The sequence below is a fragment of the Corvus moneduloides genome, chromosome 4 (genome assembly GCF_009650955.1).
Source record: "Corvus moneduloides isolate bCorMon1 chromosome 4, bCorMon1.pri, whole genome shotgun sequence".
NCBI lineage: Eukaryota > Metazoa > Chordata > Aves > Passeriformes > Corvidae > Corvus > Corvus moneduloides.
In genome coordinates this window covers 67,372,704-67,396,383 of record NC_045479.1, presented here as the reverse complement: position 1 = coordinate 67,396,383, position 23,680 = coordinate 67,372,704, and the positions used below count along the sequence as shown (strand labels likewise).

Here is a 23,680-nt window from a genome sequence, read left to right as displayed (position 1 = left end):
AATAATAAGGTTCCCTACCAATATGGTCAAATTTGGGTGTTCATTATAAGGAGGGAACTGTACCATAAAGAACTTAAGATGCTTAAAAAATGACCCTGCTGCACCCAATACTGAGTGCAGAGGCACCTGCCGTTCTGCAAGGACAGGTTTTCTGTGACAGGACTTTGATGGCTTCACCATACAAAAGGGAATTTGAAGGATTGACTGCTGCCTGTCTGGAGAGCGCCGTGTAAATGTTTTGTTCCTTCTCTGTTAAACAGACCTCCGACATCAGTGACAGGAGCAACTGGGTCAGAACTCGGACGGATTACTTTTATTTTTGAGACCATCTGTTCAGCAGATTGTGTGCTGTACTTCATGGCAGTAAGTGAGACCTCTTTCTCCATGACTGAGGACTCTGCCTGCTATTCCACATGTCACTTTAATACCTCTGCATAGGTGTGATTAGTTGCACTTGGTTTATTATGATTAAGCACGGCATTAGTTTAGTATCTGCAGTGTCCTTGCAGGAAGGATTTAATGAATGACCTAGTAAAATTCCTCCATCATGTGAGTCGTGAACCATTCCTGGTTATCTATTTATTCTAAAAGAAATCATTGGGCACTAAGGAGCCAATTTTCCCCCTGTTAAACTGACTGATGAAATTATCAGTGTCTCTTGTGCTGTTGAGTTAGCATGGAGTAATGGAGAGACAAGTCGAGATGTGGGACAGAGGGATAGGAAGAGGACAATTTGGAAATTTGAACCTGATCCTGCCAATGACCTGGAGGATCAGTAGGGCACCAGACCAATGTTTGTTTGAAAGTCCATCAGTTGAGGAAGGCAACTGGATCTGCAGATCCCTTGCCCCTTCCATTGGAAGGGGAAGCTGGTTCTTTTTTGTATTTAGTGGCTGTGTAAAGGAACCAACTCTTAATTTAAAGAGAATTGAGTGAAAATTTAGAAGAGTCTGAAAATTTGTCAGTTGTGCAAAACAAGTACGTTTGCTTTATTAAGTGTTAAATGAAATTGTGGAGTCCTTTTAATATACTAATTTCTATATCATTAAACACTAGTGCTTAGTGTAGTATGACCATACTTTTGTTCTTCCTTTTTTTTTTGTAAAAATTATGCCCATTTTGTAGGATGTTAATCGAAAAAATACCAATGTGGTGGAATCATGGGAAAGAAGTAAAGAAAAACAATCCTACACTCACATCATCTCCAAAAATGCTTCCTTCACATTCACCTGGGCCTTTCAGAGAATAAACGAGGGCCAAGATGTAAGTACTTCTTTGTGTATGGGGCTTTACAACACAACATTCTTTGGACACTCACTGCCAGAACTCCTGCCCTCTGTTGAAGCTCACAGGTTTCTCAAAAGGGGTGTGTGGCTCTCACCACAAAGCAGCCTCTGGGAGGCAGCTGTGGATAAACAATCCATGAGGAAGGACAGAGCCATGGATAAGTTGATCCCTGAACTGGTGCACAGAGATGAGGGTAGTGTCTCAGTGCCATGGTGTGATGACCCCGGGGTGGTTTCCTTGGCTCTCGTTCCAGAGCAGACAGTTCATCAATGACATGGCCAAGATCTACTCCATCACGGTGACCAACGCAGTGGATGGAGTCGCCTCTTCTTGCCGGGCCTGTGCCCTGGGCTCCGAGCAGTCTGGCTCGTCCTGCGTGCCCTGCCCGCCAGGACACTACATTGAGAAAGAGACCAGCCAGTGCAAGGAGTGTCCGGCCAACACCTTCCTGTCCATCCACCAGGTGTATGGCAGTGAGGCCTGCATCCCATGTGGGCCTGGCAGCAAGAGCACCAAGGTACCGAACCTGAGTGTTTCTGGGCGATGGGCAGACAGTGTTTATTGGGCTAGAAGCTCTCAAAGGGCTGCTTTAAGTGCTTTCCTACAGGCATGTGCCTTGTGAGCACTGGAGTATAGTTATAACCAATGAGCCCACTCTTCCAATGTCACTAGTCTAGTTTCTGTTTGTAAATAATAATATAAAAGTGACAATATCAGCTCAAAAAAAGGTTCATTTCAAGAAGATGTACTGTGGGCAGTGTACAAACAGGGCAAGCATATACGTTACTTCCACCAAAACTATCCCAGATGCCTGCTCTTTTAAACTCAGGGACTTCCTCAGCTGGATGATGTTTCTGGGCCTCTAGAAACGTGTAACAAGTTTCCCCTTCATGAAACTGTAAGCGTAGGTAAACATTTATCATGTTCAAGGAGCTGCACAGGTACTGGAAGAACAGCTCCAGTTTGTTCATATTCTGCCTGTCTTCAACTGAGTTCATATCCTGCCCTTGTTTCTTGAGCTGTTTCTTGTGTTTCCTTTACAAAATGCAAATGTAAGCAAGGCCATGTTTTGGTCTGTTTACTGGGCTTTAAGCTGGAACATTGGGATCCTAAAAGCACCCAGAACAAAACAAAGCAAGAAATTGCATTCTCTTGGCTAATGCAGCAGACGACAGGAAGACCAGGCTTAGGGAACATTGCAGTCCTGATACATGATTGCAAGGGACTGAAACCGGAATTCTCCCAAGGGAAAGATCAGTTATGGGAATAAGAGAGAGTTCCCCTTCATCCTTAACAAGGAACGCAGTCCTGTCTGCACCCGTGCTTTAACTCCTAGGTGAATGTTTTTCTGCTGTTCTGTAACTGCTCTTTAATGGATGCCTCTGCTTTGCAGGACCACTCTGCATGCTTCAGTGACTGCCTGGTGTCCTATGTCAAGGATAACCAGAGCCTGAATTACAATTTTAGCAGCCTCAGCCAGGTGGGCTCATTGATGAGTGGACCCAGCTTCACTTCCCGAGGGACCAAGTTCTTCCACTTCTTTAACATCAGCCTGTGTGGGAATGAGGTGAGCTCAGCTGGCATTGAGGGTTGGGAGGATGAGCCAATTTGTTGCCTGTGTTGATGCTCTGGGGTCATACTGAGGCAGGACAGGGACTCTGTTTTAGCTGAGTTGTCACCAATACTGTATAAGCACTTCTCTTTGGATCTCGCTTTGCAGTGCAAGAGGACTTTTGAGCAGCCAAGTGATTTTCCAGAGCAGAGATGACAGTGGTTTAGGCCATAAATAATGCTCAGAAGAAAATTCCTGTCACATCCCTTTTCTTAGTTCTTGTGCCTTTGAGTCACTTGCATCAGAACCCTGACCTTTGTGTGCTGTCACCAAGGAGCTCAAGTGAAGAGTCTGAGTCTTTCAGCTGGCAACTTCTTTCCATATGTGTCCGTCATGGCTTCACTGGAGACGTATGCAGAGCCCCTGGTCACCCTGCTGTCTGCCAGTGGCCAAGATGCCCAGGTGCTGACTTTGCAGCCTTGGACAGTGTTAGAAAAATTTGTTTAGTCTGCGGCTCTGCCACAGAGTCAAGATTTCTCTGTCTGGGGCTTGGACTGAAACAGAGCATGTTGTCACACACATAAATTGACCTTTCAGAGCAGTACCGGTGTTTGGCAGTGTCCCATGAAAGCCAATGTGTGTAGTTAACAATAATGCTCAGCCCTGTAAAGTTCTGAAGTCTTTCTCCCATGTAACAAAAGATTTGCATGAGTTGAGACAAATGAGTAGTCACATTTCTTTACAGCATTTTGCATACTTTTAGGCTTCAGTGTGTGTTTAATTACCACCTGGGATAGAGCTGCTGACAGCTAGATCCACAAATGTACAGATATGCTCTCTCCTCTGTGGGTCTGGTCTTCACTTTTCCAAACCTACTACAAAGGTACTACAGTACAACTAACCATATGATTAGGTGGTGAGTCCTTGATATTTTGTTAGGAAAGCTGAGTCTGGTAATTTGTCTTTCATTCCTGTTGCTCTGATTCTAGCACTGATCTTGACATGTGACATTAAAGCAGTCTTGAAGGCTATATATCTATTTAGGGATTTCATGTATTTGTGCTTTGAAAATATTTTATCTGGATTAAATCCCAAATAAACAGGTATTCTACAGTATATTATTTAAAGGCAAGGGAAGTAGGGTTTTCCTTTGCAAGCCATTTTACTATACTCTGCAAGTAAACACTGTGCTGTCAAGATAAACAAAGAGGAGTGCTCCACAGCACAGATTTCTGATCAGACACCTGCCAGAGGTGACATTGTATTTGAGTCTGTACAAGGCTTTGATTGGAGCTTTGATGATGGCACAGTTTGTTGTTGTGGTTTGTCCCTCTTATGACAGACACATAGAGACATCAACTTGTCATAAGGTAAAGGAATGAATCTCATCCAGTTTGCAATCAGGAAGTTTGCAATCTCTCCCTTCCCAAACTTTTTCATGTCTTACCAACAACCAACGGCTTCTTCCTTTTTTCCTGATTGTCCACAGGGGAAGAAGATGGCAATTTGCACTGACAATATCACAGATGTTACTCTGAAGGACATGGTTGCAGAATCGGAAGATTTTTCCAATTTTGTGGGAGCTTTTGTGTGTCAGTCCACCATCATCCCATCAGACAGCAAGGGTTTCCGAACAGCCCTGGCTCTGCAGTCCAACAGCCTTGCTGACAGGTTCTTAGGTACATGGTTTGTCTTTTGCTTGTTGTGGTTGTGGATGTATTCTCACGTATATTAGGGCTTCAGAGTAAATCCTTCTTGGCTCAGCAGCTGCATTACTTTGAGGGAAGAGTGAAGGGGCAGCCCAGGATCAGTCTCAGATGGTTTCTGAGCTGTAAAGCAGCTCTGCACAGATGCCACTGTGTTTTGCTGATGTTTCAGTTCAGCTGATGGCTGGAGGAGAAGAGTAAGGGCTGTGCCCATTTTTAGTTTTCTGTTTCTGTGTTACTCACTCTTCCTTGTGCTTGGTCTGGTGGGTCCCACTGTGCCTAGCATTTCAGCACAAAAATCTGGAGAGTGTAATTAAAAAGCACTGGGGTTTTTTTATGTTCTGTACCCACCTCACTCAGGGCAAGACCAATGACTGTGATACTCACATTCATCCAAGTGTTTCTGCCCATGCCAAGATCCCACTTGGGCAATTTCACAAGAAGAAACGGATGTGGGGACTTAATTAGGCGAGGAATCAGGAGGCTTATGGGAGCACGTGGCTGTGCACATCATTAAGTCTTACATTGGTCCAGCTCACAAGTTCCCGGAATCTGAGGCCGGATTAGACAATGAAGTCATTTGGTCTGCTCACCTATCCATTACAGGCACTGAGTGCTTGTACTTTCCCCTGGCACTGAGCCCAGAAACTCATGTTTGACAAAAGCACATCTTTGGAAGAACATTCAACCTGGACTTTTAAGACTGCCAGAAATAAAAGTTTTGCCACGGTCACTGGTATTTTTTTTCGCTGGTCAAACACTGTCTCTGTGTTCATTTTTAAAGCAGACTTGTTTCCTATTTCAACTTCCCTGACTTCAGTTTTCAGCTCTTGCTTTTTGTTATTCTTTCTCCATATCACAGCTACATTTTCCTTCTTGAAGAAATATTTTGTGTACTGGAATTGTCACACCCTTCTGACAAACTAAGCAGACCAAGTTCTTCTAATTGTCTTGCTATCATGTATTTATCTTGAGCATCTGAATAATTTTTGTGGCTCTTTCTACAGTTTCTGTAACTTTTTATACTTAAAGCATAGAATGAAATAGTATTCCAGTATTTAATTTTCTATAATGGCAATAAAAATCACTTTTGTATTTGGAATCCCTGCATCTTTCTTTTTCAAAACTCATGGGATTTCATGATGGCTTCTTGGATCTGATGTCCACTCTGGATGTTTTTTCAAAGTTACAGTTTCCAAGGGAAAATCTCTCTTTCTTAAGACTGGCCTTCATTTCTTGCTGTACTTGTCATATATTTAGTTTGTTTGGGACCATCTTCCCAAGTGAACCAAGCAACCAAGTTGCTCTGTATTTTGTTTTTAATCCTCTTAATCTTTGTCTCATCTACACACTTTACCAGCATGGATTATACAGTTACTTGCAGATCCCTGATGTTAATCTTGCATTTTCACAGTTCAGTATCGATGCCCAGACAAGCCTGGAGACATCCCATGGCCAGATAATTTTATAATGACTTAGCTAAATAGTTTTTAATGCAGAGTGTGAGCTTAATTGATAGTACACTGCTAACTTTTTAATTAGAATCTCATGTGGTAATTAGTGAAATACTTGATAAATTTACATAACTTTCTTTAGCAACCAAGTTCATCAGCACTCAAGGAATGAGATCAAATTTGTTCAACAAGAGAGGTTCTCCATAAATTCTTGTTGCCTTTCACTCATTGTGTATCTGTCCATGAACTGAAACCCATTTTGCATTACCATTTTTTTGACTCATTGTGAGAGCCGCATTGTAATTTGGGTCACCATATCCCCTCTCCATGAGTCTTTTGACAATTCACTGTCATCAAAAGCTCTGTTAAAGGTCACTCTTCGGTATGGGTTTGCTAGTTCACAAACATTCATTCCAAGTAGATGCCAGTATTGTCTCCTGCCACTGAAGGAATGAGGCCAGTCATTGACTTGGAAAGCAAGGAGATAGTCCTGTTTTTTCCTAATACAAAGAAAAGATACCAAGCTCTTCTGTTGCCTTTCTTTATCTCAATTGCTAAATTTTAAAATAGTTGAAGTTTGCCTTTCCTAACATAAGAAGGATGTGGACCTGCTGGAGTGAGTCCAGAGGAGGCCAAAACATGGTCAGAGGGCTGATCACTCTTCCTATGGAGACAGGCTGAGAGAGGTGGGGTTGTTCAGCCTGAAGAAGCGAAGGTTTCAAGGAGATTTTAGAGCATCTTCCAGTACCTAAAGGGGCTACAAGAGAGCCGGAGAGGGATTTTTTACAAGGATGTGTAGTGACAGAACAAGGGGGAATGACTTCAAACTGAAAGACAGTAGGTTTAGATTAGATATTAGGAAGAAATTCTTCCCTGTGAGGGTGGTGAGACACTGGCACAGGTTGCCCAGAGAAGCTGTGGCTGCCCCATCCCTGGAAATGTTCAAGAACAGGTTGGATAGGGTTTTGAGCAACCTGGTCTAGGGAAAGGTGTCCCTGCCCATGGCAGGGGGGTTGGAACAAGATGACCTTTAAGGTCGCTTCCAACCCAAACCATTTTGTGAATCTGTGATTCTATGGACTGTTTCAAGAACAAGTGCAAAACTTCTTTTCTTTAGTCTTTCTACCAGTTTCTGACCACTACCACTTTTTCTTGTTGTTCTAGAAATTTTTAACTCCCTAGAAGGATGCAGCGCCATTTGTACAACTCCCTCTTCTGAAATGTTGCAGTGGAACACCAATATTTTCTGTCTTCTTTGGTTCATGGGGTTGAAAGGATCTCTAAGAACTTTGGTTTATAGAATTTTCCTCCTTTTCAGCTTTTGCCCAAAATCCATGTAGTTCACACACCAGGCTATCATTTGTTCCAAATTTTGCCATCAAGGCTTGCCTATGATTCCATAATCCTTCTGAGTCTTGTTATTTCATTTCCCACAGTACTGCAAATTGTCATTACATGATTTTGAGGTGTGAGTGTTATACATTCGAGGCATATTCTCTGAGTGGTTGCATCAGATCTCTTCAGGAGTCCTTTTCCAGCCTTAATTATTTTATGTTTCTTTAATATCCAACGATTGCTTTAAATTAAAGTAAAAGAGTAATAAATATTTACACCAGTGTTTTATTAAATTTTTCATTTTGCTATATCTACATGAGGAAATCAGACTGTATGAGGAACATATATATCTGCAAAGTTAAGTTAGAAAAAAGTGTGTGTAATGTATAGTAATGCTATTAAGTGAGATCCACACCTTTCAGACTGAGGAAATACTACACGTAAAACCCTCAAAAATCCATTCATAGTTTGCTCCTTCTTTTTTTTCTTTCTCACATTTTAGGAGCTACTGTTGAAACAATGCTGGAAAATATCAGCATCAAGGCAGATATGTTTCCTCCCTCTCCAAGCAAAATTCCGGATGTGCATTTCTTTTACAAGTAGGTAAAAAATGCTGCTTATTGCTATGTCTAATGTCTTCATTTGTTTAAAGGAAAGCAAAGCTGTGAGGGGGAAGCTTTAACTCACCTTTAATATTTATCACTTTAATCAGTATCTGCCTGATATTGATTGACATGTTGAAGATCATCTTATAAAATCAGCAAGCACTCTTTACTCAAATCTAAATTATGCTTGATCTGTAGGAAGTGATACCAGAGCTTTGATTCATCCAGATGCCACTTTCAGTGTCCTGTTACTTTCCATATTTTCTCATATATGTCTTTGAAATGTCCACTTCTGGTTGCGTATTTTCTTTCACTTTCATTTGTGTTTACTTTGATGCTACAAAAAAAAACTAATCAAGATTAACAGTAATTGTTTTGACATGCAGTTACTAGTATGCTTTTCCTATTCTTCACTCTTCTCTGCAAAAAGAATGCCTCAGTTTGGGTAGGAAGTAGCTCAAAGATCAGCTCAGTTCAAATGTCTACATGCTGGTCTTCATGTCAGCTGTGTTTCTAAGCTGAGACTTATTTGAATATAGGACTTTGTATAACAGCACTTTATGCTTATGTGAATACTTGAATTATGTATCTGATTCTGCAAACTGAACCCCACACCAGTGACCCGACTTTGAGCATGCTATGAACTTGGCTTACAATGTCTATCATGCTGGAGTAAGATTTTTTTAACCCCCTTTGCCCTGTGCTATTTCAGGAAAGTTTGGTTCTCAGGTTGCAAGGCCAGGAGTGAGCCATCATAACCTCTCCAGCAGAGTAACACACCAACCACAGCACCTGTGATTCTCCTTTTTAATTGTTCTGTTCTGTTTTGTGGGAAAGTTTAGTCCTTGACTCAGCAGATTTCAAACTAGCTAGAAAACCAGAGCAGTTCCCAAAGTGGCATCTCAGAGCACTTTGAGATTTAAATAAATTGGTGAGGCCTACCCTGATTCTGTTGCTCTTTTTTTTTCTTGTCAACTGGCAAAGTCAAAAGCGCTGTGGTAAAGGGTATTTCATTAATATTGCAGCTGCATGAATGTTTACAGACCTATGAAAGAGCAATATCCATTTAATGTAGTGGAAATGTGTTACTTTTCTCCTCTTGTTTGACATTAGGTCTTCAACAGTGACAACCTCCTGTGAAAATGGCCGCGCCACTGTTGTGACAATGAGATGCAACCCCAACAAACCAGACCAAGGAGAGCTTTCTGTGCCCAGGTATTTCAGTCTTTGTGTCCTAGTAGTGCCAAAAAGTCTTTGCTCCTCAGGTGATCTTTACAAAACTCATTAGTAATTTTATATTGTAATATAATAAAAATGAGGAGTGCTCTCTCCCTCATCAGTCACTTGTTTCTCCTAGGTGTCCATCACCTTCCAGCAGACCAACTGACTGTGTTTAGGCTGTGTGGCAGGTTGTTCTGAGTTTAAAGGCAAAAGAAAATGCAGTGATGTTTTCTTGTCTTCACTTCTCCTTTATTTCAGTTCCTTATTTTAATCACTGGCCTCCTGATTAGAACTGCCTAGTTGAGGCTTTGAGAGGTAGTTTTTCTTTCTTGATCTACAGCAGTGGCTAGGGAAAATTATTTTTTTGGGGACTTTGAAATCTGCTATTGCAATGCTTATGAGAGCCCTGTCTGTCTATTTTATGTTTGGGATATATTTATTTATGTGTTTCATCACTGTATCCTGGCCACCTTGTACCACTTGTGTTCAATTTGGCTGACTTTTTTTCCCTTCAGCCTGATTTGAGGGACTTTAAAAAGCTTCTTTCTTCCAAAATCCTGTTTATGCCTGCATAAACATAACTTCAAGCATAAGCATAACTGAAAAATTATGAAGGAAAAAAAAAGTAAAAGAATCAATTCTATTACTTTTTAGCAACACACTGTGATTCTTCAGAAGTTCCCTTCAACACTGATAATCCTCCTCTTTGGTTATCAAGGCCCATTTTAGTCCATCTGGATGTTAGTATAAATCTGCTAATTGCCCTTTTACTCATCCTCCTTCCCAAAAGCTCTCCCAAAAGTCCTCTTCCCAAAAGTTAACAGTGCGAGAAGTGTGGGATGCTTTGATCCCTGTCCCTCTCAGGACACATGAACTGTGCTTGCCTGAATGAAGGCAAAGTAGAGTCTACTTCACAGGTGAAGTGGATTGATTGATTGATACTTGAACACCTTTGGAGATGCTTACCCCAGTTTTTGAGGGGCCTATCACACTACAAATTATGCTGGGCAATAATCCACTGTCTGTCAGCTGTGGTGTGAAAATTCTCCAGTTGTTCTTCCAGTACCATAGGATAAACACGATGTGAACTGTCATAAAGCATCAGTAGTGAGACGAACAACCTACCTTGCTTTTAAAAGTGTGAGCATGGGCAGAAATGGCACACAGCTGACACATGTACCTTATCTCAGTTCATGTTGACTTCTCCTTTCCTATCCCCCTTTGATTAGCTCAGCAGTCAGCTGTTTTCACGCAGTGAGGTATCAGATATATGTCAAATAATGTAGCTCCTTGATCCTCCAGGCATGTTGTTTAGTATCACATGAAGCTACAGTATAAGATGAAAGCAGCTGAGGAGAAAGGTCTGTCAGTGCTCTTGCCATGTAGGCTGGAAAAATGCTCTGTAATTCACAATTTGAATTCAGAAATTCAAATCTAGATAAGCCAGAATGGGCTTTTTAGAGCTGGGGATTTTAGTGCTTCAGATCAGGATATCAGGTTTCAAAATGATATGGAACAACACAACTTTAAATGCATTTTTCTGCATGAATATATTTCATATTTGCATGACCAAACTTCTTGCATGGACTTTTGGCCATTGCTGCTGTTAGACCTGATGTGATTGTCAGTAACAAAAGCTACGTGACTGTCCTGCCACTGCCAGTACAACTTTCTTCTGCAGGCGGAATACAAAATAGGCCATTAGTTTTTCTTAGAGTAAGAGAAGCTGTTATCTCTTCATTAACTGGTGAACATCCTTCTAGTAATTAACCATGACAGGACAAGTCCATTCCATATGGACTAAATCACCCAGACATCATTAGAACAACTACAGGAACCAGATAGCAGCATTCACCTGGAACAGCCACCGTGTGCAGGGGAAAAGTGATGGAGGTGTATACTGGTGAAACACTGGTGTAAGCCCTCCCCTCCCCCTGCCACGAACTGAATTCTTATTTTAGAGCTTTGATAGCTCAACACCTGTTTTCACTTGAGAAAGCATTTTACAAACTGGGAAAAATTCTTCCCCCAGATTCTTCCATCTGCTGACTTGATGGATGTTTACCCGTTTCTCCTACTTCCCACTCCCAATCTTCAGCAGCAGAATGTGGGTGAGGATGCAAACCCCAGAGTGTTTCTTTCATAACTGATAACTGAGCTCTGCTCTCCTCATAGCTCCTGCCCCGCGGGCACCTGCGATGGATGCACTTTCTACTTTGTATGGGAAAGTGCAGAAGCTTGTCCTCTCTGCACAGAGCAAGACTACCATGAGATTGAGGGAGCCTGCAAAAAAGGATTTCAGGTACACAACCCATGTCTCCGAGTCAAGTGGGCTCATTTGGGTATAACTTGGACTTTTGTTGAAATTTGGTGTGCAAATTGATACGTAAGTACAGGTAGGGTTGGAAGATCTCAGCCCAGGCTCTGAGCTGGCTTGGATGCAGGCCGAGGGAGGAGCTGTGTCGAGACTCAGGAATGTTTGTGCCAATGGTAGTGTGGTTCCTGGAGGAGAGCTGGCTTGTGCTGACCAACTGTGTGAGTAAGGATGAGAACTCTCAATGTATTCATACATGCGGGCCAGTTATTTCTGAAGGATGGAGTGCCCAAAGGACTTTGTTTCTTTAATAGCCATAAACATCAGGGGCAGGCCTGGAAAGGTTTCCAAATTTCAGTTCATAAATTCATCTACTTGCTTGTGATGTTTTTGCTTCTACCTTCTCTAGTCAAATATTAGGAAGTCCTTCCACAGGGTCAAACTGTCCTGTTGATCAAGAGCTCCTGTGCAGGCACAACTCACTCCCAATAGCTGTCCAATCCATATTGAGCCATGTGGAGAGCTATATGAAAGAGGAAATCCTTTTGCCATGCCTGAACCTGCAGGCATGAGCAAGGGGATGACTGATTAGACAATATGACTTCACCTAGAGTCTGAAAACCTGACGGGTGTGTTTTGGTTTGCTTTCATTGAAAAGTTATCTGATCTTTCTACCTCAGAACAGCTTGTTTTCTCTTAAGTCTAAACAGTTCTCTCTTTTCCTACAAGCAGCTCACTTTTTGGTGTTTTCTGTTTGAAAGGAAACCTTGTATGTATGGAATGAGCCAAAGCATTGCATCAAAGGAGTTCCCTTGCCAGAAAAAAGGACCAGCACTTGTGAAACAGTGGATTTTTGGCTTAAAGTTGGAGCTGGTGTTGGTGCTTTCACAGCCGTTCTGCTCATAGCCTTGACTTGCTATTTTTGGAAGAAGAACCAGAAGTAAGTACTGCAAATTGTATTATATATAAAAGTTAGCTAAAAGCTTGATGGAGTGAACAGAAAGACTTCTCCTGGATCTGACTTTATGACACTGTTGATGAGAAGTACCCTGTAGGATCAACCCATTCATACACCAAGGTGATGTTTCTTCTGTCAACAGTGGCTATAAAAAATCCTGGTGAGGAAAGTATAGAAAATCCACAGTAATTTATAATGGCATAATTTCCCAATAGCAACTGTCTTTTTAACCCTTGAGAGTTTGAAGTTGAGTTTAGGTTCTGAAGCAACACGGCTTTCTCAAGCTCTGAAGACCAGAAGAGTCTCTTCAGTCTAATTAGTCCCTTTCACCTTGGTAAAAAATTAGATTCTTGACCATATTGCTCAGTTCTATTTTGGTTGTTGCCCCAGACAGCACTTCTTCATGCAGGATCCCTCTCAACCTACTTGTGGTCTTTTGGGAAAACATGGTTCTTTTATAAGAATAGAGGACTAACTGGAGAGTAAGAGCTCAGTGTATTGTTAATGTTATTTTGGTTACATATTTTTAATGATTGAAAAGTATCTAATTTCTGCTAAATACCTCAGAAGTAACTATGTGGGAGGACTGCAGATAATCTAAATTACAAAAACCCTGAGTATGGGGCGTTTGAGAAAAAATCCATTCCTGTATGTCTTTGTATCTTCAGGCTGGAGTATAAATATTCCAAATTAGTGATGACAACGAACTCAAAAGAGTGTGAACTGCCAGCTGCTGACAGCTGTGCTATAATGGAAGGAGAAGATAATGAAGAAGAAATAGTATATTCAAATAAGCAGTCACTGCTGGGAAAGCTCAAGTCCTTGGCAACAAAGGTGAGTAGTAATTACCAATATTAACGCTAAAAATAATTATTACCTTTATTTATTACTGATGTGATGAGTCTTTGATGCTAATTTCACAGCAGTGCAGCCTCCCACGCACACCTCATCCAGTCCATAGTGATCTGCTGAAATCCACAGACTGGATAAAATTAAAAAATGTTGTAGAGTTTTGGGTAAATGCTCCTTCCTCCACAAAGAGATTTCAGCAGCATTTTTTATTACATGGGTGACACCAGGAAAAACCAGCTAATGGCAGAGAAAATCTCTCTGCTCAGAATCCTCACAGGCACCTCCATTGCTGAGGCAAACCAAGCTATTAGACATACAAAAAATTAACACTGGCAACACAGGCAACAGCCAGCTGCTTGCAGCTCACCTGGGCTGGCTTCATGGCTGACTTGAGAACCATAATTTTGAGTAGGATTCAGCTGAAGAGGAAGCATCAGCTTCAGCCTGTTGTCCAGTACAGCAGCCTCCTCCATTTCAGTGGGAAGCAACACCAGAAAAGCATTTTTTTCTGCAGTACATGTGATGTGGATTGTTGCATGTCTAAATTGACAGCACCAAAGTCTTTGGTGTCCTTTGAACATTTCTGAGAGGAGACACAGAGGGCCATCATGGTAGATCCCAAAAGCACTTCGGTCTTTGTTCCAAGTGCCTTGAAGTTTGCACTATGGGAAGGGTAGTGTTGTCTTTAAGGGATTGCAGTGGGGGCATCTGTTATGATCAGGATACAGGTGAATAACATTTTCCCTTTCAAACAGTTTTGTTGAAGTGAGTTTCTTAGAAAGTTTCTTAAAAGGAGGAACCTTCCTAGGAAGGTCTCTTAAAAGATCGTAACAAAAATTTATTTTAAAATATTGTACTCTAACTTGTTGTCCAAATAATATCTCAGAATGCTGAATTTTGAGATTTTTTCCTTATATGCCTTTTTTTTCTTTCTGTGATTGAGTGCAGTGTAATTAATACTTGTGTGCTGCCTTTCTTTTCCCTTAGTATTCTCTTCTCTTTATTATTTTACTTTATTTATTAGACTGGTGTCCTCTTGCCACACTCTACCTGCTCCCCAGATATCCCTCCTAGGAGAAGTTACCATTGCACAGATAATGTGCAGAACTTTCCCTTGACCCCTGCCTGACTATTTGTCCTGCAAAATCAATATTGATCCTTGTGGAAAGGGGCAGAAATTCAATATTAATTCTTAATTCAATATTGAGAATATTGAAAATGTAAATAAAATCAAATCACATCAAATTTTCTGGTGATGTTGCAAAAATAGAAGCAAGCTCTAGTACTTCAGTATTCAGACAACTTGAATGCCTACTTGGAGATTTTTAATGTTCCTGTATCCACTGTAGCAATCTTCCTGAGTGTTCTCTCCTTTTTCAACAAGCCTGTCAGATATTTCTAAGCTTGTTCTTTTTTTACTGCTAGATAACAATAGCTGGCAAACTCAGCTTCCAGTACCTCATTAGCTTACGTAGCTCTGTGTCCTGTATCCCTGCAGATAACTCAAATTTGTTACATATTTATCAAAAACAAATGTTATAGACATCACTTCTCATTTATGCAAAAGATGAAGAGGGTCATGTCCTGCTACATATGCATGTCAAATGTAGAAAAAATATATGGAGGAGAACAAGGGAGAAAAAGGAGATATGTAGAATGAGAGAAAAAGAAAAATCTGCAGCATCCTAACTGTATGTTCAAGCTTCAGGCAATGGCGTTTCTCCAGCATGTCACAAAGATATTAGTGGGTTTAAGAACCCAAGGGATTGAGAGCTAGGCCTGTAATATAGAAAGGGATGAGTTATTTTTAATGAGAAGATAGAAGTCAAATAATTACAAACCTGTTTCAGATTGGAGGCTGTTCTAGTTGTGTCTGTTGTCTCCAGCACGACAGTACCAGGTTCTTCAGAGCACATACTCTGCACTAGACTAGCAAAGGACAATTTCTCCCCTTCTTTCTCACATCTGCACCAGGCAGTCCTGATCTGTATGGGGTGGCTTTAGAAATCAGATTATGAAAGTAGTTTAAGATAGTTTCTAAACTATTTGGATGTGTATGTCCACAATTCTTGCTCACTCTGATGCCTGCTGGCCAGATGGCCTAGGCTGTCACCCAGCAAATGGAAACAGAGAGAAAACTCAACCCTCTAGCCCTGATTTGCAAGATGACAGATGATCTGTAGACTCTTTTTGTCCTGTGGGTGCCCCAGAAGAGGTGTTGAGATTTGAATCCAGGAGCAAGGCTGTGGTGTTCACACTCACAGACTATGCTTCAAGCACTTTATATATTGTAGGAAACACATTAATAAGTGATAATAACCATAGAGATGATTACCTTGCAATTCCCCAGCTCAGACAACCTGTCCTGTTCTATGAATATGAAATGCAGACTTTCCCTGTACCCTCTAAAATAAGTACCATGAACAATAGCTATAGCATAATTTTATTGGTTTTGCAAATTTTTACAGAATTAGTAATGTTGTTAAATATTAAAGGGTCAAACTGTGCCCTTAATTACTGTTGTAAAAATAAAGTGAAGTTTTTGGCAAAGGATATTGAGAGAAGAAGTGATTGTGCTGACTGCTGGAGAGATTTTGAGGAAACCCAGTTGATGGGAACCTGTCTTTTCCATTTCAGGAAAAGGAAGATAATTTTGAATCTGTTCAGCTGAAATCTTCAAGATCCCAGAATATATGAAGAATTAATGCTGCCTTCAAAGAAACAAACCTAATTTCTATTTTTACAGGACCATATTTTAGACATATTCTGACACACATTGTAGTGGTGATCTTGGTGAGAAATGCTTGGCCATTTAGGAGGAAAGAAGACAGGAAGCAAAACAGAAAATTGGATTGCCTTACCATGTGATTGAGTACCTTGCCAAAAAACAGAAAGCAGATGCTTGGATTCCATACTGGGAATGAAATTCAACTCAGGAAGAGATATACATACTGCAAATAACATTAATTTTTTGCATTCACCTGGGCATCACTCAGGCATGCCATATGATTTATAGGTACCTTTCATTTCCTTCTGCCTCCTTCGATGCATATTGCTAAGAAATGATTTTCAGAGAGGCCTGCAGCCTCTTGCAAAGGTTGTGTGTTGTTGTTTACTGGCATAACTGTGAGTCTCTCTTGAACTCAAAATTGTGAATGGTACTCGGAATGAGCCTCAGGTGAGTTTTGAACTTTGGAAAATACTTCTGATTTTAATGGTTTGAAGGTTTGGATGGTCTGGGTTTACCTCTAATGCAAGAGGGAACAGTGTTGCACCTGCAAATTGAACCCATTCTGGTGCCTAAGACATGGCCATCAGGGCTGGGGTAAAACGTAGTGCTATTAAATTTAAATGTGGTAACTGCTGTTGTGTGAATTGTAGGTCTGGGCCCATGAGTTTATAGGCAGTAGCAGGTTCAAAGTCTATAAAGAGATGTAAAGTGGTACCTACAGTGCAAGTTGCACTTGTCCCTCTCTGTGGAGGCTTGTCCTTTCAAGAGACATCTTTGGCAGATTCAGTGTCCTCCCTTGGGTGGCATATATGTCATCTTTCACAGGGCTGGGAACCAGCAAAGCCTGAACTCTGGAGGTACGGCAAAAATCTCCATTTTTGGGAATCAGGGATCAGCTTTGTCAGTTGTGAGGTTTCTTAGAAATACTCAGCCTCCTTTATTCCTGGGCCCATGCAAGGAAGGAGGGAGGATGGATGGATGGATGGATGGATGGGTGTCCAGCAGAGGTAAGCATGGGTTATGTACTTGCACAGCATCTAAATGCATTCTGTGTCAGTGCAAGTACCAGCTCTGGAGGAAAGGCACAAAGCAGTGCCTTGGAAACTGGAGGCTAGGTGGACTTTTCCATAAAATCAGCCACATTATAAGCATGTGATCTTCATAATATCCACAGTAATAATTTCCTGAAATTCCCACTGAGGTCGAGCTCAAAGGAATCTGAAATTTAGGCAAAAAATATTTGAGTAAAATTATGCAAGACATGTATAGAGCCAGAGAAAATGAGCAACAATTCATGTATTGACTTCTGGTCAGACTCCTATTTTCATTACAGCAAATTTGTGTGAATTGTGGAATGCATCAAAACCAGAAAAGTGACATGGGTAGAAATGGTCTTTTTACTATAAGGAATATAGATTTTTGATTTTATATGACTGAGCTAGGTCTATCAATAAAAGAGGGCCCACTTTTAAGTAAAATTTAAATTAAACTGAATTTTCTGCACTCTAAATATTTTATTATACCCTAGATGTGGACAAAAATTTTATGAAGTTTAGATTTTTTTTCATTAGGGAAAATTCAGCTCAGTTATTTTATAGTTCCAGTGAAAGAACACACGCTTTACTCTTTTGATGGGAGATCCTTTAGGCATCTTAACTGAAGTGCTGTACATTTTCTGTTGGTCTTAAAAAGGCACTTCACTTTCCCAACAAAGATTTTTATGGGGTAATGTTGAATGTATATTAAATACACATTCCTTTTTGTATATTTTGTACCATTGCACACTTATTATTGTACATTGTATTTGTTGCCATGATGTCATTTATATATGGTTGTCAAAGATGATATGCTCACAGAGTAAATGGTTATGGCTTTGGGATTTCACTTCTTGGATCTTTTATGATGAGGGTTTTTATGTTGTTGATTTTTATTCAACTAGTGTGTTGTAGCATCAAAGATATATATCTGATGGACATTCATAAAATAAAGTAAAAATATATTTGAAATTTTGGACTTGAGATGTTTGGTGGCACTGCAGCCTTTCCTGAACATTGCAGGTCTTCAGTCATGAGTAGAGCTTTTCACTGCCATCAAATTGCATCTGTCTACATCTCCTTTAGTTTTTGCCCTTCTCTCTCTGTATGTTTTCTCAGCCACAATTACAGTTCATTCTTCACAACACTATTTCCTTTTTCATCACTGGACCCATATCTCTGTAATGCAGAAATTCCTTAATTTTTATGAACTATATTTAATTTGACTTAATACCACACAGGCTTCATTTGGTTCCTCTCTCTTTCCATTATATTTTCCAAATAAAATGGAATGGAATTTTTTGACAGTTGTGACAGACTTTGCTGTATGACTCTTAGCTCTGCTTCCAAATGGTTTGTCATGATGTTACTGAACATTCTCCCAGGCAGTCTAATGGCGTATCTGGTGCAGTGCTAACATAGTGGGATGCAAACAAATACTGTGGACCTTATATACCTTAAAATAAGAAAACTGCATTTCCCAAAATTTAAGCAAGTATAAACTGAAATATTTGAGCTGACTCCTGCTATTCTTTTCTTTCTATTAAAGATGTAGTAGAGAGGGGAAGTTTCCATTTTCCCATGAGACAAATTTTGGAAGCCTTTAACATTTCACTAAGAAATCAGCTGTCTGTGACCTCTAATGCTCTGCCAAAATATACTTAACAGCAACCTTCCCCTTTTCTTCCACATGGAATCACATCAGAAAACTTATTTGATGCCATAAAACAATGTAAATCAGTCTGTTATGTGTTCACTTGATTAAACGGAATACATTTTATTGCTACATTTGCATGCTTTTCTTTGAAATCTGGAGTCAAGCAACTGAATCTCTTTGAGGATTAAGCACATTTTAGTGGTGTCTGTATAAATTATTGGCAAATTAGCAGAACGTCATTGTCTCAGATTTGACAGTGCTTGCTTGGGGGGAAATGCACAAGAAATGTGTTCTAGCTTGGCTCTGATTATGTTGGTTGGTGTTTGTAATACAGAATATGATTGATTAAGGTTTGGGGAAAACTACGTGTCTTAGAGCCAGAGTGGGAAATTGCTGAGTAGCTTCAATGATCTGTCATCTGTCTTGTTCAAAGAAAGGATTTGACTGTTTGTTTTTGAAAAATAGATTCTGGGATTCTTTGTTAGTAGAGGGAGAAAAGTTTGCAGTTTTTGTCCTTTCAGAGCCAGTAGTATCCATAAAATCAAGGTTCTTAATTATAATCAGAGAGCAGCAGGTGTCACCTTTTAGGAGCCAGTGGCTGTTGACTTCTCTCCAGCAGTGACCAGCACAGATGCTTCAATGTAAAAGTTGAAGCAGCTACAATTGATGCTGACACACCAATGGGGATGACATTTCCTCCTCAGCAAAGAATGCTGCTGGCTGTCCCATATCATGAAGCATGGAGGACTTAAATAGCTGTTGTAGATAATGTAACAGGGAATGATGGTAGAAAGACTGAATGTTTTGGGTTGGAAAGGACCTTAATGATCTTCTAGTTCCAACCCCCCTGCCATGGGCACACACACTTTTCACTACACCAGCTTGCTCATCCAGCCTGGCCTTAAGCACTTCTAGGGTTGAGGCATCTACAACTTCTCCAGGAAGCACATTCCAGTCCCTCATCACCCTCACAGTATTTTCTGCTAGCATGAAATCTAAATATCCCGTGTTAGTTTAAAACCATTCCCTCCTGTTCTGTTACTATCTGGCCATATAAAAAGTAAGTCTTTTATAAGCCCACTTTAGGTACTGGAAGGCTGCAATGAGGTCTCCCCAGAGCTTTCTCTTCTCAGTGGTAACCTCAAGAGAACTCTTGTGAAGTTCCACTTAATCTTTGGTGGTGGTCTCTCGTAGTCTCTCCCCTTGTGTGCTACTTTCACTGAATCCCTTTGTTTTTATTTCTTGTTGAAGACTTGTGAACGGTGCTGCTTTGGTAAGGTAAGGGGAGAGGAATAGAAATAAAAGTAAGTCAGGCTCATCCCAGAATACAGAGTGTGTGTCACAATGTACAGTGACATCACCAGTCGCCTGGCTGGATGTGCCCACCCTGAATTCATGCAGCAGGAACGAGGGAGACACAAGAATTGAGTTGATCATAAGCTGACATTGTGTTTTGGTTGTTCCTCTGGATCTGTAGAGCTGGAATTCATCAGGGAGAATTCTCTAAGGTCCCGTGTACTGTGAGGCTGCTGCTCTAACAGTACCTAAAAGCCACAGCAGGGTTTTGTGACGTTTATTTGCTACCCCATCCTTCTCCTCTTGGAAAACCAGCCCAGCTTGGCCTTTTCTTCTTGCAGTGACAAAGCTCAGTTTTGCCTGTGTTTATGTTGCTGAGAAGCTTTGAGGTGGCTCTGGATAAACAACAACTGCCCTTTGTCTTGCAGACAGTGGTCATTAATGAGTAGGCAATGGCACCATGGACATCAGACTGCATTTGGTGATGAGTTAAGGGTTTGTTTTGGTCTCCCTTACTCTAATTGTACTAATTGGGTGAAGCATTGCAGTGGAAATCTCCTTAAACAGAGCTGAAATTTCTGGGTGTGGTCAGGATATTTTGGAATCTTTTTTCCTGATTTTTTGAATTTTTTCCATTCAGGGAGAACGTGATATTTTTAAAATAGGTTTTGATGTTTCAGTTTGAAAAGACAATTCATTTTAAAATTGGTTTGGCTATGAGTGAAACCAGCTGTGTTCAATTAACGAAGGAAAAACAATCACTTGAAGAAAAAATAAAATATTTTGGTTTTCCATAGTAGACTTTGGCCTTGCTTTCAAACTTCATTAAAGCTTTAAAAACCAAACAACTCTTCTAAATAACCAAACCAAACCAAACTATGAAAAAACACACCCAAACCCATGAACAAAGATGAAAAATCCCCCCAAAACCTTGTTTATTTCAGATTGACCTGCAATAAACTTTTTGAGTCTTATTTTTCTATTCTGCCAATAAATAAAAAGTGATCAGTTTTTCACAAACTTTTCTGCAATTGTGATTTCTATCAGAGAACTGAGGTACTTGGAACTTACGGTTTCTGAATAAAAAATGAAAGTTTTCTTCAGCCTCCAGTAAGGCACTGTAGACGCTGGCTTAAGCCTTGCTCTTATCCACAGGGTTTCCTCAGATTTCAGCATTTCACTCCCGAGTGTGCAGGGCTCAGAGCAGTGTGGTGACTGTCAAGGCTCACAGTCAAGGTACTTGGGAGGAACTGTGCCAGGACCCCCTCTGCTTTGAGGTGAATTGCTCAAATGGGGGCAATAAAGAGACTGGAAAAGGTTTTTACTCTAAACCGAAGTTTTATGTAAATGGGTACAAAAACTATAAACTGTTTTAAATAGAGAAACTAGAGTAATTATGTGAGACAACAGCAAAGAAAAAAAAATGTGATTCCCTTTCTCAAAAGGTTTTCATGCCAGAATGGTGTGGAAAGCCTCTGCTTTGACATTTCATTTTCCATCCTGCTATGCTTTGAAACTGGATTACTTCATCAGGCAATACCAAACAATCTGCATCCGTGGACAACTAATGGAAAGTAGTGAAAGGCTTTCAAGACAAAGCCAAATAAAGTACAAGAATGTCAGGGGCATTCGGTGGGGCTGGAACTCCAGAGCTCTGCATGTTTTGGTTGGTTTTTTTTGTATGAAAACCCCACAAGGAAGTGGCTTTCAAGCCAACTAAGTATTCATAGCAGGTGTTCAGACACAGACACTGGGTCATTTTCTCAATAGTGCTATCGAAATGAATGAGAACTCCAGCACAGTGAGATCCTCACCTGCTGTAAATTAACTTCAGTAATGTCAATTTAGATTCTGGGGCTGGAATTCATCTGACACAATGCCTTAATTTTTAGTGCAAACTCTGTGATCTGAGCAAGCTGTGCTCGCCTTTATTTGGAGAGATTCATCCCTGCCTAAGTGTCTGCCTGAGATAAGCCAGGGGAATTATGTCTACTTCCCTCTGCTGAGTACAAAGAAAGAAGGGGTTTACAATCTCAGATGCAGCTATTTACCTAGGCCTTGTAAACAATGAGTGTTAGATGAGGTGCATTTGACCCTGATTGTGGCTTTCCATAAAAATTGAGAAGAAACTGTCATTGGCCTAGGCATTTTTAAGAGCTCCATAAAGCTGAGACATCAGCATTATGGTCAGATATTCTGACCTTTTGTCACACTGTGACCAGCCTCTTAGTCCACAAAAGAGCATATCAAAGCCAAATGAATGTAGCTGCCCAAACTGAGGTGCTTTAAGAGGTCTTGATTTAGAATGGAAGACTCCCAGCCTGTTACAATTTGACCCTGTGCCCTGCATCAAGGTGGGAAACAAGTCTGAAACCTTAGGAATGCCAGAGGTTGTGGAGAGGAAGAAGCTGAATGCTGAGCTCTGCATGTAGGGCGGACTAGTCTATGTCTATTTTGGGGAAAGCCACAGGGATTCCTGTTCTGGACAGCTCCATTATGTAGAGGCTTAAATGGCTGCCTGTGTAGCCAGTCATGGAAGTGTTGACATCAAGAGGTCTTTGCTGGTGGACACGTGGCTGTTTAGAAAATATAAGCATCTATCTATCAGTAGGAATTTTAAGAACCTTCATCTTTAATTTTTGCATTCCAAATAACAGCTACTTCCTTTGCCAGTTCAGCCCTAAAGGACTTGCAGCTTTCCAGAAATGTGTGAAAACATCTGCAAGTGCAGGAGAATTGGACTCCAGAGAACATGTACATCCCACACTACGTATCCATAGTGTCTGACTTTCAGGCCTCACTGCGTTGCCTTTGAAGTCAATGAGAATTTTGCTATTGACCTCAGCTGGAATGAGATCAGTGGGAACAAGCCCTTAGGTAAATATGCTCAGACACATTAATCAAAGGTGTGTTTGTTTCCTTAATGACTTTTTGGACCTGGCAGAAGGGAGGATTTCAGACTGTTTCAATAGAGTGGGAGCAGCTTTGAGAGTGCAGTTTCAAAAGCCAGACTTTTAAGGTATTTTGCAATTGTCTAAGTAGGTGGTATGTGTGTCTTGAAGCATTTGGTTTGAATGCAAAGGTCACCCCAGAGACATGTGTAAATGTTTCCTGCATTTCTCTTTTTTGACTCTCTGGTCTCTGTGGTACTCCAATTACCTTTCACAGCACTGTTGATGCAGACAAGCTGAACCAGCTTTGTTTCAGCTGGAGATATTAAACAATTAAACAGTCTTAGCTAATTTTCTGACAGATTTTCTTCCAACTTAATCTAAATTATCTTTGTTTTTATATGCTACCAATCTATTGTGTGCATGACAGCATTTAGTCATGCCAAATGAGTGAACCAGGAGTCAAAAATTTTTTGCTAATATCTCATTAAGATGAAATTAGGCATTTTCACTTTTGGAAATTACATTTTAATAACAAAAAAAAAAAAAAACCTGAGGTGCTTTAATAATGTGGGAGGCTTTTTAAGAAGAGGGAATTTTTATGTGACCTTGAAAAAGCATTAATCATAAGCACATATATTGTGATATGGATTTTATAACACAAGCACAGACCAACACACAAATACCTGTGTACACACACTCCAGACTTTTTATCCTTTTTACCTAACCTGCTCTCTAGAAAAATGTAATGACCTTGAGAGAGTAAGAAACAAAAATGAAACCATGC

General features: G+C 40.5%; 1 protein-coding gene across 2 annotated transcripts in view; it reads left to right on the top strand.

Annotated features, from left to right (window-relative positions):
- The window catches only part of KIAA1324L (KIAA1324 like), a 95,186-nt gene extending 76,351 nt beyond the window's left edge, over positions 1 to 18,835 (top strand). For both annotated transcript variants that reach the window (XM_032105418.1, XM_032105419.1), the window contains 11 exons: positions 261 to 363; positions 1,126 to 1,263; positions 1,541 to 1,804; positions 2,681 to 2,854; positions 4,329 to 4,518; positions 7,837 to 7,933; positions 9,053 to 9,154; positions 11,336 to 11,462; positions 12,236 to 12,414; positions 13,101 to 13,266; positions 15,922 to 18,835. In XM_032105418.1, coding sequence (XP_031961309.1) covers positions 261 to 363; positions 1,126 to 1,263; positions 1,541 to 1,804; positions 2,681 to 2,854; positions 4,329 to 4,518; positions 7,837 to 7,933; positions 9,053 to 9,154; positions 11,336 to 11,462; positions 12,236 to 12,414; positions 13,101 to 13,266; positions 15,922 to 15,981 — 1,600 coding nt within the window. In that variant the 3' untranslated portion in view covers positions 15,982 to 18,835. The remainder of the gene's footprint in view (positions 1 to 260; positions 364 to 1,125; positions 1,264 to 1,540; positions 1,805 to 2,680; positions 2,855 to 4,328; positions 4,519 to 7,836; positions 7,934 to 9,052; positions 9,155 to 11,335; positions 11,463 to 12,235; positions 12,415 to 13,100; positions 13,267 to 15,921) is intronic.
- The last annotated feature ends 4,845 nt before the right edge of the window (positions 18,836 to 23,680 follow it).